This window comes from Pleurodeles waltl, chromosome 8 (assembly GCF_031143425.1).
Source record: "Pleurodeles waltl isolate 20211129_DDA chromosome 8, aPleWal1.hap1.20221129, whole genome shotgun sequence".
Classification (NCBI taxonomy): Eukaryota; Metazoa; Chordata; class Amphibia; order Caudata; family Salamandridae; genus Pleurodeles; species Pleurodeles waltl.
In genome coordinates, this window is record NC_090447.1 from 631,821,016 (window position 1) to 631,836,014 (window position 14,999).

Below are 14,999 nucleotides of genomic sequence, written 5' to 3' on the forward strand. Positions count from 1 at the left end.
AACATTACATGAAATTGCTAGACACATTAAGATGAGTCCTTTCACTCATAGGTGTTTTGTGTTTCTAATGTCTAAATTTCATGTTCCAGTTTTCACAAAAATGAACTTTTTTGCCATGTAACCCCTTAGCTGCTGGGCCTTCCCAACCCTCCCCCCAGTGCTGAGCCCTTTTTTGGCTATTTGGTGTTGTTGTTCACATTTAGGCCTTCATAACTTTTATTCCACATAAGCTATCCAAGCCAAATGTGTGCCCATTTTTTTCCAATATCCCAGGGATTCTAAAGGTACCCAGAGTTTGTGGGTTCCACTGGAGGATACCAAGAAATTAGCCAAAATACAGCGAATATTTCATTTTCTTAAAAAACAAAATGGGAAAAAAGGGCTGCTGAAGAAGGATTGTGTTTTTTTCCCAGAAAATGGCATCAACAGTGGGTTTGCGATGCTAAAATTACCATCTTCGCAGCTTTCAGAACAGGCAGACCTGAATCAGAAAATCAAATTTTTCAACACATTTTTGGCATTTTACTGGGACATACCCCATTTTTACTATTTTTAGTGCTTTCAGTCTCCTTCCATTTAGTGACAGAAATGGGTGTGAAACCAATGGTGGATATCGAAAGCTAAACATTTCTGAAAAGTGGGCAAAATTCTGAACTCACCAATGGGTCATTTGTGTAGATCCTACAAGATTTTTCTACAGAAAATAACAGCTGAAATAAAAAATTTATTTTGAAATTGAGGTACAAAAACAGCCATTTTTCTCCATGTTTTACCCTATAACTTTTTCCTGCGATGTCAGGGCTATATAGGGCTTGTAGGTTCATCAAGAACCCTAGGTACCCAAAGCCAATAAATGAGCTGCACCTTGCAATGGGTTTTCATCCTATACCGGGTATACAGCAATTCATTTGAAATATAAAGAGTGAAAAGTAAGTATCAAGAAAACCTTTGTATTTCCAAAATGGGCACAAGATAAGGTGTTACGAAGCAGTGGATATTTGCACATCTCTGACTTCCGGGGTGCCCATACTAGCATGTGAATTACAGGGCATTTCTCAAATAGACGTCTTTATTACACACTGTGTTACATTTGAAAGGTAAAAATGTAGAGAAAGACAAGGGACAATAAAACTTGTTCTGCTGCTCTGTGTTCCCCCAAGTCTTCCAATAAAAATGGCACCCCACTTGCGTGGGTAGGCCTAACGCCAGCAACAGAAAATGCCCCAAAACACAGCGTGGACACATCACATTTTCCCAAAGAAAACAGAGCTGTTTTTTGCAAAGTGCCTTGCTGTGGATTTTGGCCTCTAGCTCAGCTGGCACCTAGGGAAACCTACCAAACCTGTGCTAAAACTAGAAATCTAGGGGAATCCAAGATTGGGTGACCTGTGGGGCTCTCGCCAGGTTCGGTTACCTAGAATCCTTTGTAAACCTCAAACTTTGGCCAAGAAGACACTTTTTCCTCACATTTCGGTGACAGAAAGTTCTGGAATCTGAGAGGAGCCACAAATTGTCTTCCCTTCAACACTCCCCCAAGTCTCCCGATAAAAATGGTACCTCACTTGTGTGGGTGGGCCTAGTGCCCAGGATGGGAAATGCCCCAAAACACAACATGGAAACATTACATTTTCCCCAAAGAAAACAGAGCTGTTTTTTGCGAAGTGCCTAGCTGTGGATTCTGGCCTCTAGCTCAGCCGGCACCTAAGGAAACCTACCAAACCTGTGCAGTTTTTTAAAACTATGTTTTTTAAAACTATCTTGGAATCCAAGATGGGGTGACTTGTGGGGCTCTCACCAGGTTCTGTTACCCGAAATCCTTTGCAAACCTCAATATTTGGCAAAAAAACACTTTTTCCTCACATTTCGGGGATAGAAAGTTCTGGAATCAGAGAGGAGCCACAAATTTCCTTCCACCCAGCATTTCCCCCAAGCCCCCCCCCCCTAAAAATGATACCTCACTTGTGAAGGTAGGTTTAGTGCCCGCGACAGTAATAGATCACACAACTGTCAATGCTGGACCTTACATGAGGGCAACTGTTGACCCTGGGGTGATCCATTGCTGACGCAGGCACTAGGTACAGGCATTCAAGTGGGGTAGCGTTTTTATCAGAACATGCGGGGAAACACTGGGTGGTAAGAATTTTGTGAATCCTGTAGTTTGTGGAACAGAAATGCAAGAAAAAATTGAGTTTTTATTCAACATTTCAGCTTTGCAAGGTATTCTGGGTAAGAAAACTTTGTGGAATCCACACAAGTCACACCTCTGTGGACTCCCCCGGATGTCTAGTTTCCAGAATTGTCTGGGTTTGGTATGTTTCCCTATATGGTCGCCGAGCCCAGGACCAAAAACGCAGGTGCCGGCCTTAAAAAAACAGTTTGTTTTGTGAAAGATAATTTTGATGTCTCCACAATACGATTTGGGCAGTGGAACTTGGGGCTGAACTAAATTGGGGAGTTCTGAAGAGAGAACTCTCTCTGTACTTGCCGCCGCATGCACCTGCTCTCTGGGTTGGGCTAACCCTCTACTGTCCTGATGCACAGACTATGCTTGCGAAGGGGCAGCAGGACTGTCCTCTTCACCTCCCTAATAATCACTGGAAGAGGAATTATCGAATGGGACTCCTCCGACTGAAAAATCACTCCTAGGGTCTGCGCTATTGCCCTACCCCTCAGATGCAGTCTCAGTCTCTGATCCTACATCAGAGCTGTCCTCTATAACCCGAGTTAGGGCTTGAGCAGCAGTCATCCAACGAGATGCCATCTCTGCTACTGGCTAAACTGTCGCTCTAAAACACTAGCCTATGTAGACAGCCACAAAATTGGTGGTGTGTGTGAGATACCTGCAACAGTAGAGGTCATCTTACCTTTGCTTCCCTCAATCAGCATGTTCTCTCAAGACACTAACAAAAACCAAAAAAGACACACTATTACTTCACCTTGTCACATACCAATTGTCACAGTCTTTGGCGCCTCTAGCCCCCAGTCCAACAATCATTATTTGTGCTCCCACTCCCATGACCTCCTCCTTGGATTCCCGCACTACTACCTAGCAAAAGTGCCCTTCATCTCTTCATAGCCCCCACGCACATACATTTCATTTGTATGTTAGCACAGGTAATGGCTGGCTTTACTAATCCACTCAGCTATTCACATATAATACAGTTTTGATCCTTTCAGTAGGCATATAAACCTTTGTGCTACCTTATGGCATCAAAACTGCCATTAGACAAAAGTCAGATCCTTTTCTAGCAGAAACATAATCACAAGAGTTACTTGACTTTTTGTATTGCTGCATAAAAGGTACAGTTGAAACGTGTCAGTTGAAGTATGTGGATTGCTTTGAAGACACAAGCTGCAAGTGCAAGAGAACTGGTGACGAATATATATATACATATAACCTATATCTATATATATATATATATATATATATATATATATATATATATATATATATATATATAAAGAGATCACTTTTATATTTGGGTGTAGTATTCCTAGGGGACGGTCACAGCCCCCAGGGAAACCACACACGTTGACAAATGTTGCCAAAAGTGATCGCTCTATGTCTGTCTGTCTGTCTATAGGTATATATATATATATATATAGCACTGTGCTAATCCTATGCTTAAAAACTTTGCTAGATAAACAGACATTTGAGGTGAGTAAATCTAGAGTGTTGCAGAGTGCTCCTTACTAGAGCTGCACTCCACCAAAACTTGGGAACTACCCAGAGTTCTCTATTCTTTTTTGCATAATTTATGCGTCACTCTAACCCTGAAAGGGATTTGTTTTGATGTATATATATATATATATAAATATATATATATATAAATAGGATTAGCACAGTGCTATCCACACCGAGCTAGATAGTGACAAAGTCTTTTGCCATTTGTACAGCAAAGTCTTTAAGCATAGGTTTGACACAGTGTCAACCTTGCTGAGCTATAAAATGACAAAAGGCATTTACCACTCCAGGCACAGTATTACAGCTTTGGACTGGTAAAATACAGTCCAAGCCAACCTGGAATGAGTAAAAGCAACCCCTGACATGTGTTATGCTCTCATTAGAGCTCATCAGAGAGGTTTGGCTTTGTCTAGACACAAGGGAGCACCCAGTATAAGTCAAAACAAATCCCTTTCAGGGTTAGAGTGATGCATAAATTATGCAAAAAAAAATAGAGAACTCTGGGTAGTTCCCAAGTTTAGGTGGAGAGCAGCTCTAGTAAGGAGCACTCTGCAACACCAGCGACACCCTAGATTTGCTCACCTCAAATGTCTGTTTATCTAGCAAAGTTTTTAAGCATAGGATTAGCACAGTGCTATCCACGCCGAGCTAGATAGTGACAAAGTCTTTTGCCATTTGTACAGCAACATCTTTAAGCATAGGTTTGACACAGTGTCAACCTTGCCGAGCTATAAAATGACAAAAGCTATTTACCATGCCAGGCACAGTATTACAGCTTTGGACTGGTAAAATACCGTCCAAGCCAACCTGGAATGAGTAAAAGCAACCCCTGACACGTGTTTCGTTCTCATTAGAGTTTCACAGAGAGGTTTAGTTTTGTCCAGACACAAGGGAGCACCCACTATAAGTCAAAACAAATCCCTTTCAACGTTAGAATGACGCATATAAAGATACATATATATATATTCATATCTATCTATATAGATTTATCTATCTATATAGATATATCTATATATTGAAAGCTTACATATATATATATATATATTATACATATATATATACATATATATATTTATTTATTTATTTTAACAGCTATATGGTTTCCTTGGGGGCCACAGTGGCCCCCAGGGAAACCATATAGCTGTTACAAAAAATGTATTGCCCCCCAGAGGGACACAGGCGATCCCCTGTCCATTTTAGTTTTTTTGTTTTTGTTTAATTTTTACACCCCTGGGGGGGAACGATCGCCGTGCTCGCACCCCCCACGGGTAAACCTACCTTTAAAAAATAAATGTGCCTCCGAAGAGGGGGTGGCCCGTTTGCTGAGGGGGGACGACTCCCCCAAGTGAAATCCCTGGTGTCTAGTGGGGGTTTCCTGGACCTTGATCGCAGTTCAGGAAGGCTTTGCTTGAAAGGGGAGAGTCTCCCCTTTCAAACGAGGCCTTCCCGAATGTCGGAAAAGCCGTTTGGGGCTGTTTCCCTACCGGAGCAGGAAGAGGCTGCAAGGCGCTCCAGACATCACAGTGGGGTGGGTGGGGGAACAGGGGAGACACGGAAGATCTTCCGTGACTCCCGGGGTATTTTTTATCCCCCTCCCAGGTGTCTTCCAGTGGTTTTGACCCGCACCAGGGAGGTAGTGTGGGCGTCGGCCACGCCCACACTAAAGCGGTTAACATCAAAATAGCAAACAATGCGGACGTTCTTTGATTATTTTACTTTGTTTAACAATCTTGTTGTTTTTGCTTTTCTTGGAGGCAATTTTTTCCATTTAATATTTTACTGTAAATGATAGGACATGTATAACATACAGAGTCCCACTCTAACAAGGGGACTTTACCGATAGACACTGATATTAATTACTTATCGATTGTAAAAAACATCTGCCTGGAAGTGTCTTATAATTTCTCCCTTATAGATTTTGGATTCATTTATGTCTTCATGTCAGTGAGACTGACTGCGGAAATAATGAAATAGTGATCAAGTTTGCTAAGTCGGGTTTTTAGTCATCAAATGTGTTTATGAAAAATATGTGACTGTTCCTTATGTTGTTTAAATTGTCTAGAAAGTTCCCTACTTCGATATATGAGCAATGAGAAAATAACACAAGAAGAATATATGCTGCAAAGGAACAACAAGAAGGATACTGGGAAAAAATCGAAAAAGAAAGGGGACAAGAATAATAGTCCAAATCAATATGTTTTAGTTCCTGCGTCACAACTGGATTCTTTGAGACAGGATGTCGCAAGCCCAACTGTTCCAGAAACCGCCTTATATCACGTAAGTGACAGAAAAAGCTAAACAAACCAATAATGGCACTATTGATTTAAACTGTTCTGCAACTTCTTTTCTTTGTGGTCTAGTGTTTTAAAAGTTTTAAGTTTTAAGTAAACAGAAGAATTTAATTTAATCATTGGTACAGCTTATTTTAGAAACAGAAAATTATGTACAACCTTTGTGTGGAGGGTTGCAGATTTCAGCCACATTACCAGAGAATATGTGTATGAGACTTTGGGTTATACATGTTGAGTTGAAAACATGTTTCTAAATTAGGTTAATTTCTGAAGGTTTATGTACACCTCTATACGATTTGGGATTTGAGAAATACATATTATGTTGCAGGGACTGGTGTGTGTATGTTCCTCTTGTTTGGTAACGTGTAAAAGTATGGACATTTATCTAAAGTATTTGAATAGATTAATTTCAAGCTCTTTTGGAAAATATATTTTTGTAGTGGTAAAGCATGCTAATGCACATATGGTTTAATTTTCATTATACACAAGTTTTAACCTGGTGCAAATTCTGCATGTAAAAATGTTTTACATGTGATGCAGTAAATCAAAAGAGTACACTATTTCAAACGAAAAAGGAAAAAGAAAAGACACAAGTTCTGGAGACACTTCTAAAGTTAGAAGTAAGAGCCCTTACACATCCAATGGATGTCATGCTTCATCATAGGGCTAGCTCCTCGTCAGACTGGTGCTGCAATGTCTGACGGGCCCCTCAAGGGTGCTCTTTGCCAGAGTTCTTGATTTGGATTGTGTGCCGTGATTTGCAGTAGGAATAAATGTAAACCTAGAATCAGGGAAGAGGAGAAAAAGAGGTTGAAATTGGCCCAGAGCTTCAAAACAATGAGTTTTAATAGGCATTGAGGCTCTTGCTCAAAATTAAAAACACAGGGGAGTGGAACAGAAATAAAGTTCCACCACTCTACTAACCAGTGCTTTAAATGGAAAAATAGAAGTTCAGGTACTCTGTGATCGAGTACCTGCTTGTTTCCGAGAAGTGCCGGTACTCCCCAATTAAAAGTATTACGTTTATCTTGAGATATGCCGGTACTCTCCCTCTCAAAATAAAAAAGTGCTGGTACTCAGTACCGGTGAGTACCGGCCCATTTAAAGCACTGCTACTAACACAAAAATATATGTGATGCAACTTGTAAAGTTGGGTCTTCCTAAGCTTAAATTTGCTAGGGCATGCATTGTTGAAATCTGAACCTCTGTTCAATCCATCAAATGTCTGAGATGTTACTATAGAGAAGTAAAATCCTCACCCATAACTTGTTGCATGTTTCATCTGGGGGTATTCAGGAACTTTTTATAAATCGATTGTGGGGTTACTGTGTCATACCCTTATGGATTAAGATATGTTTATATCCCAATACATCTAGTTCTTGGTAATGTTCCCTATTCACAATGATGTTGCTGCCTACAAATGCATACCCTATCTCCACAGGTATATGAATGATCAATTCACACATCCTAGTAACTACTAGGTGAGTTATGATGTGTCAGGACCTTCCCATGCCAAAAAGGGTAGTGAAGAAAATGGAAAAATGGAAGAGAACTGTGAGCAGAAAAAAATAATTGAAATGAGCTTATAGAGACAGAATTAGGTTCATTAAATCTAAGGCCCCAGAAGAGGTAAAACATGTGGGATACAAAAAAAAAAAAAGTCTAACATTACACCATATGATGACATTTCTTTAAAAAATGTTTAATGTTGTTGAAGAACAGATGAGTCTTGCTGCTGCTTCAGGCATTATTTATACATATGTCTAGTGAGTACAGGTAGTCTATGATGAAGGATTAAACTACTGATTTGCATATGGCTCGGTCCAAACTGGGGTGGCATGGTGAGCAGAAGAACAATGGATTAAACCCACTTCTGTGAGTAGGGGTGAGTTTTAAAAAAGTTTCAGCACTCCATCCATAATCATTTTGTGTTGCTGAAGTCACCGTAAGTGGTCATAGTATACCCAAACATGGGTCTCTTCCTCACTGTGCCACTGGATTCAAGCTAGCCTGGCTTAAGAGAGATGATACCCCAATACGGCCCCAGGAGGTTTATTTACGGTCCCGGGAGGACCTGGCCTGCAGTTCGGGCTGGCTGTTCCCATGGGGAGCAGGATCAAGACTGATCTGCATATGGCGGGTTCGAAGCTGGGGTGGCATGGTGAGCAAAAGAACGATGGATTCAACCCAGATCTGTGACTGGAGGTGAGTGTTTGAAACATTTAAACACTCTATCCATCATCCTTTTGTGTAGCTGAAGAATTAAAATATCCACATGGCTTTTCAGAGCTCGGGTTCCATAAGTAGCATTTCTGTTTTTTGGGAAATCATTTTCTGTGATGAAACTCAAGAAGATGGCCCAGCTAACCTGAACCTCAAAGGGAATGTCAGTTCTGTATTTATTTAAAACTTGAATGAGTTTATTTGACATAAGATTACTTTTTACTTGTATCCTCCACTGCATCTTAAAATGGTGCATTATGCTTTCAGGGCAATAAATCACAATATATTAGCTTAAGATAAGGGTATTTCGAGAAACTAAAGGGTCCAGTGTTTGGGTGCTTTTACATATTGCCACTTACCCTCCCTGTTGTAAAAAGACTTAGAGAAAATTAGGTTTGTCACCACTTTCCTGCAGAAGTGATGATTACAATATTGTGACTGGTTCTGCAATAGTTTTACATTTCTTATTATTACATGCAATGGTGATCCATCATGTATAGCAAAAATAGCCACTGTCATGATCCAGGACAGAATTGAATTTAAATATATAAAGTGCAAGGATGTATATCTGATCCTAGCTACACATTCAGAATTATACATCTTAATGTGCAATCACAGAAGTACAGGCAGCACACATTTCACAGACAGACCTGTGCTTTCAAGTCAAGATTCAGCGTATGAGAGAAAGGTACGTATTATGAACAATACAGCAAAAATAAGCAAGAGCAAACTATGTGGTAAAGATGGCCAGTAGATTAGCATAAAGAAATCCAGTGGAGATGGTATTTCATGGTACCAGTGATAAGAAGAAGAAGCAGGCAGAGTCTCCTCTAAGACATCTTCTGAAATAGTCAGGAACCTACCTCATAATATCACTTTCATATACTTTTGACATGGTTTTGAAAAAACAGCATCTCATTGTGAAACAATTATTGGCTGTACTTCTGTTTTCCAACTTGCATAGATTAGATGGGCTGTTGTTGTGGCCTCTTGCTACCTTATGCATTCTCCCCACACTCTTAGTGTTCCCTGCTGCTCGGCCAGTGAGTGAGGTCATTTAATGGTTGGAATGTTGAGAGTGTTTGTGCTTGGATGTTTGTACAGTTGGAGTGAGAAGGGCTAAGCAGCAGGATGATGCTCCTTGCCAGGGTTTATCTATAACCTACAACTCATCTAATACACTTACTTTGTTTACAACTTACGAATATCCAAAATTGATGGCAATACTGGCGATGATTTAAGAAAGAACCAGCACATGAAAGAAGAACGAAATTGAACCTACAAAGAAACTATGGAGAAACTAGATTACAGAGGAAAACCAAGGGAAGAGAGATTGAAAATCTAAGAAGAACATAAACGTTTATAGAGGGAAAAGTGGACACCATGAGCCCCACCAGTGTCTCACACCATCTGACAGACTGCAGACTGTGAGGGTGGCTGCTTAACTTTCACAGAACAACAGTCTGTGCAGCATTCATGGCGATGAACGAACCGGCAGTGAGGACCAGCAGTCATTCAAATGCTGAAATGCAACATTATGGTACATTGTGAGTAACACTAACGTTGGACAGCGACAATTTGTGGATGTCAGGGGATGCCATTATTTGATTAACTGTTGAGGGCACGAGCATTGGCAAGTGAGGCATGCATGATATGAATGTATTTTTAAATAAAGCATTGCTAAGGACGTGTGTGCTGGGCAAAGTAGTTAAGTATCAACAGCCATTGTATGAAAGTGTGAATCTTACCAGTTGTGAGGCTGCCATTCTGCTGCTCCTGACACCGGGGAGTTAGGACTGTGAGAAGCTGCATAGCTAATGTGCATTGTTCTGAATTTTACCCCTGCACATAATTCATGCGCTGAAGGTGAGTTCCTGTTGTGGCAGCTCAAACGCTTGAACGCAGACTACTGAGGAAAGCAGGAAGTGAATACAACATGCGTTGTGCGAAATTGTGCCGGGGAAAGTTTCCGTAATGGGACACACATTGGATTGCTCACCCCAGGGACTTGTGGTGAAATACAGAACTACATCTGTACAGGATTTGCCATCCTGTGCTGTGCCAATTAAAGGACTATGAACCCTGATTAATAGAGATTCCTCCTTGAGAGGTGAGCCTTGAACAAAAAAATTCTATTATAGAGAAAAGTGCGGACTTTATTTGTGGAAAATACAAAAATTTTGACAGGAAGTGATCGCAGCAGGTGGTGAGTTTTGCAAAAGTTGGCAACATGAGGAGAGCTTTGTAATTTATCAGAGCTGTGCATATGAAAATTCTGATTTATGTGCTTATGGGACAAAAGAGCATCTCAGCATCTTTCAGCATTCTGGCTCACCATAGGTTATTTGGATTAGAATACAGTGTCAAGGATGAAGTGTTTGATATTTGTTTGCGTGAGAGGTCGCTCACAAGAGTGGAGAACTTTGGGTGTTACAATGGGTGCTACCAAAGTATGTGTTTCAATGCTTTTCTGATTTGGTTGTCAGAGTACATTTTGTAATTCCATGCTTAATTTTGTAAAAAAAATGTTTTATTCATTTGTTCTATGTGACAGTTTTAATGCCTTTTAATGAGGAGTCCATGCTTTTAATACCCTGGTCCTGCGATGTGTTTTTAAGTGGATGCAGTAGAGGGTATGGGTGGTCCCTGGTTCTGCTATGAATTGTTAAGTGAATGCACTAGAGGGTATGAGCGGTCCCTGGTCTTGTCACACATGTGGAGCCCATTCTGTATATGCCGCCTGTGTAAGAATAGCCCCTTGGTCCTTATTTGGGACCGTGTTTTTTGACCATCCTTCCTAAGAGGCTATGTGTTAAGCCAGATGGTTAGATTTACCATTCTTCATAATGGGTTCAGGATGAATGGGCAGTGGATTAGCCAAATGTTTTAACGGGTGTGTTTTACACCCCAGTGATATATGTCAATCCTTCCTAACGGGTTAAGGATGTGGGGGAAATGTGTTAAACCCAATGTTAAGGAGGTACATTGTTACACCCCAATGCAATAGAGGGTAGGTGAAACCCTGGTTCTGTTTAAGGTAATGGTGATGGGGGTCCGTGTTTTACCCCAAAGCAGTAGAGGGTAGGTGAAGCCTTGGTCCTGTTTAAGTATATGTTGATGGGAGGACATGGTTACATCCCAGTGGACTAGAGTGTGGAAGAAACCCTCGTTCTGTTTGAGTGTTGGATTGTGGAGGGCAAAGGGCTTGTCCTCTTAAAGTGTATGTGATGTGGATGGGAACAAGTATTTAGGGGGTCATTCTGACCCCGGCGGGCGGCGGGAGCGGGTATTCTGGGTTTCCCACTGGGCTGGCGGGCGACCACCAAAAGGCCGCCCGCCAGCCCAGTGGGAAATACCCCTCCATGAGGATGCCGGCTCCGAATGGAGCCGGCGGAGTGGAGGATGTGCGACGGGTGCAGTGGCACCCGTCGCGTATTTCAGTGTCTGCAAAGCAGACACTGAAATACAAAGTGGGGCCCTCTTACGGGGGCCCCACGACACCCCTCACCGCCATCCTGTTCCTGGCGGTCGGAACCGCCAGGAACAGTATGGCGGTGAGGGGGTCGGAATCCCCCACGGCGGTGCAGCAAGCTGCGCCGCCATGGGGGATTCCCAGGGCAGCGGAAAACCGGCGGGACACCGCCGGTTTTCCTCTTCTGACTGCAGCCAAACCGCCGCGGTCAGAATGCCCTGCGGGGCACCGCCAGCCTGTTGGCGGTGCTCCCGCCGACCCCGGCCCTGGCGGTCCTTGACCGCCAGGGTCGGAATGACCCCCTTAGTGTTCTCTGTTGGATGAGCAGGGAAGTTCTGGGTTATCTGTACACCTGTATTGCAAATTTGTGGAACATGTTGATTGTCTGTGTTTTTACCATCTTACATCCCATTGGAATATTGAAGTTATGAAGAGAATGTTTGTTTAACCTTTTCTGTTTATTTCTGTTGGGGTGATACTTATAATTTTGTAGGACGTTTTGCGAGAGTGTTTTGTTGTCTTTTGTTCTGCTGAATTTTCCACTGTTTTCATAAAGTGGGAGATGTGTGGTGGCCTCTAGCTATCCTATGCATTCTCCTCACACTAACATTCCCTGCTACCCAGCCAGTGAGTGAGGTTATTGTATGGTTGGAATGTCGAGAGCGAGAAGGGCTGAGCAGCAGGATGCTGCTCCTGGAGGGTCTTTATCTGTAACCTACAACTAAGCTAATAAATCTACTTTTTTTTATAACTTACGTGTATCCATCATTGAGTGCCACAACTGACCTACACTTTTTTTTAATAACTTTGCTTTCAGTCTGGAAACGTCCTGCTTCTGCTATTGTCTTTGCCATGAATGCCAGGATTTTGTTTCTGGTGGCCTGCTTGTGATTGAGATGGCTGTGAAATGTGAGTTTGGATGGCGAGCCAATGATGTTCTAAAGATCCATAGATTTTTTTGGTCTCATAAACCTTTCTTTTATTATGTGTATGTAGCACTCATGTTTGGCTTGAAAAAGTGATTAGTTTAAGTGTGGCAAAGGTAGTATTACAATGGCTTCAAAATTGTCCCATACCTGACAATTAGAATCAGGAACCTGCAGAAAGTGTGGATTGAGCCTGTCCGTATCTAAGGAGATTCTGAACAGAGGAGCACTTCCCTGCCCCCTGCAACAGCAGCCTGTGCTTAAGGTCACTTGCCCCTTATTTAAATGTCTATTGGTTGTTGTATCTGTTGCTGTGATTGGTTGCTAAAGCTAAGATTTCTACTGGACTAAGGGTTTAGGGTTTGAGTTCAGATTGGCTGTTAGGGCTAGGGTTCTGAATTGTTACTAGGGCTATTATGTCTACTGGACTAAGAGTTTAGGGTTTGAGTTCAGATTGGCTATCTAGGAATAGGTTTTTGATTGGTTACTAGGGCTAGGTTTTCTACTGGACTAAGGGTTTATGGTTTGAGTTCTGATTAGCTCGGTTTCTGATTGGATCCTAGGGCAGGGCTAGGGCTACGATTGGTTAATAGGATGGCCACGACTCCCATTGAATCTAGGCTTTAGGCTTAGGGTTCCGACTGGTTAGGGTTAGCGACAGGGTTGCATTGGCCAATAGGGCTATTTAAGCCTAGGGTTCAGGGCAGAGAAAACATGGACAGTAACCTGTTTGGGCTTGTTCGGGCCATTTCGGGACGAGGTTTAGAAATGCTTCCCGAATTTTCATTGACCAGCAACCACCTTGAGCCATCCACAACCACAAACATCCAAACACAATATCAGCAAAGGCATCCTACTTGTGTACTACAGACAAACCTCATACAGATTTCAATGTCTCAACAACCACTACAAAACCCCACAAACTACACCCACACACCCTTCGACCCCATCTACAACACTATGACACCTTAATTCTCACTCAAAACAAAACTGTGCCCTATACTACTAACAAATCCACACATCACCAACACAAATCACAAAGCCACAATATACAGAACGTTAAACCATCCAGACATACACTCCCTGCTCATAAAAAACAATTGCTCTATCCTCTACTTCCTCCTAACAGAGCTCTTTTTATCACAACAAAAACCATACTCAGCCTTCCATTACATCATCCACCAAAACCCTCCTCCTATTTTTACCAAAAACACACAACCAAACAGTTCTTACACTCCACTTCTGCAGACATATTACATCTTTCAGTGATCAAATCTAACACAAACATTTTTAAATGTTGTCATACCTTCTTACACATCACATATACTCTGCTCCAAAACATATCACCACCCATGTACAATTCAAATACCACTCACCAGCAGTACTTTACATACATTTTCTAAGAAAACCACTACAATATCTCCTCTCATTATTCCACAAAAACAAAACTTAACACACATACCAGCACATTAAAATCACACAGACATTCACAATACTTTCTGTCACAAATTAGACACATACACCCTCTCCCTCCTGTATGACTACACAAATACCACACATCCTAATTCATCTTTACTCCCACATTTTCTAACCTAAACAAACAGCAACAAATGCACCAACACAACAAACTCTCATTACCCCCCTCTCATCTATTGCACAATTTAGAACAGTAGAATATGACCCACATGCACCACCACCATCCCTAACCCATACTCCTTCTATCCTAAACAGATGCAAACAAAATAAACAACATGCCACTCTTCACAACTTTGCATCCCCATGGCTATTACACAACAAGGCTACTCTACAAAAACAACACAACTCAACATTTCACTCTCAACCACCATCTCCAACACCAACGCACGCAGACCCAACAAAAATGCCTTCTAAGCCTGCTCTACGAGGAACTCAATATTGAAAGACAACATTAGTGGAACCCTCATACAGTTAATACCAGTACTATTGACACACCTGCTACAAGTTCAAGATATTCTGCTCACTCCTCTACAAAACAAAGTCACATGACCACCAAAGCTTAATCTCGAAACTGCTCACTAATAAATGCTTGATCACTTTCTAAAAACAAGCACCTTGTCTATGACCTATTCACAGACACACATCCTGACTTACTCTTCATAACAGAATCGTGGTTGTTAGATGTCATGGCTCTGGTGTTGCATGAAGCTGTTCCTCCAGGCAATCAAACTAACACACAGAACCATATAGGCAAAAGAGGAGGTGGACTAGCTGTTATATACAAGCAAATGGACAACATTTCCAGACATGGTTGTGAGGCCCTCTTTATCAGATGCAACCTGACACCACCTTCCTCCTGTAACTTCCTCCTTCTTTACAAACCATCACCAGCAATGCAACATTCCCAGACACACTTCTAGACACAT

At 41.7% G+C, this 14,999-nt stretch overlaps 1 protein-coding gene across 2 annotated transcripts in view; it reads left to right on the forward strand.

Moving 5' to 3' along the window:
• The window catches only part of CNKSR2 (connector enhancer of kinase suppressor of Ras 2), a 1,907,760-nt gene that overhangs the window by 1,429,383 nt on the left and 463,378 nt on the right, over positions 1-14,999 (forward strand). For both annotated transcript variants that reach the window (XM_069204730.1, XM_069204731.1), the window contains one exon: positions 5,748-5,962. In XM_069204730.1, coding sequence (XP_069060831.1) covers positions 5,748-5,962 — 215 coding nt within the window. The remainder of the gene's footprint in view (positions 1-5,747; positions 5,963-14,999) is intronic.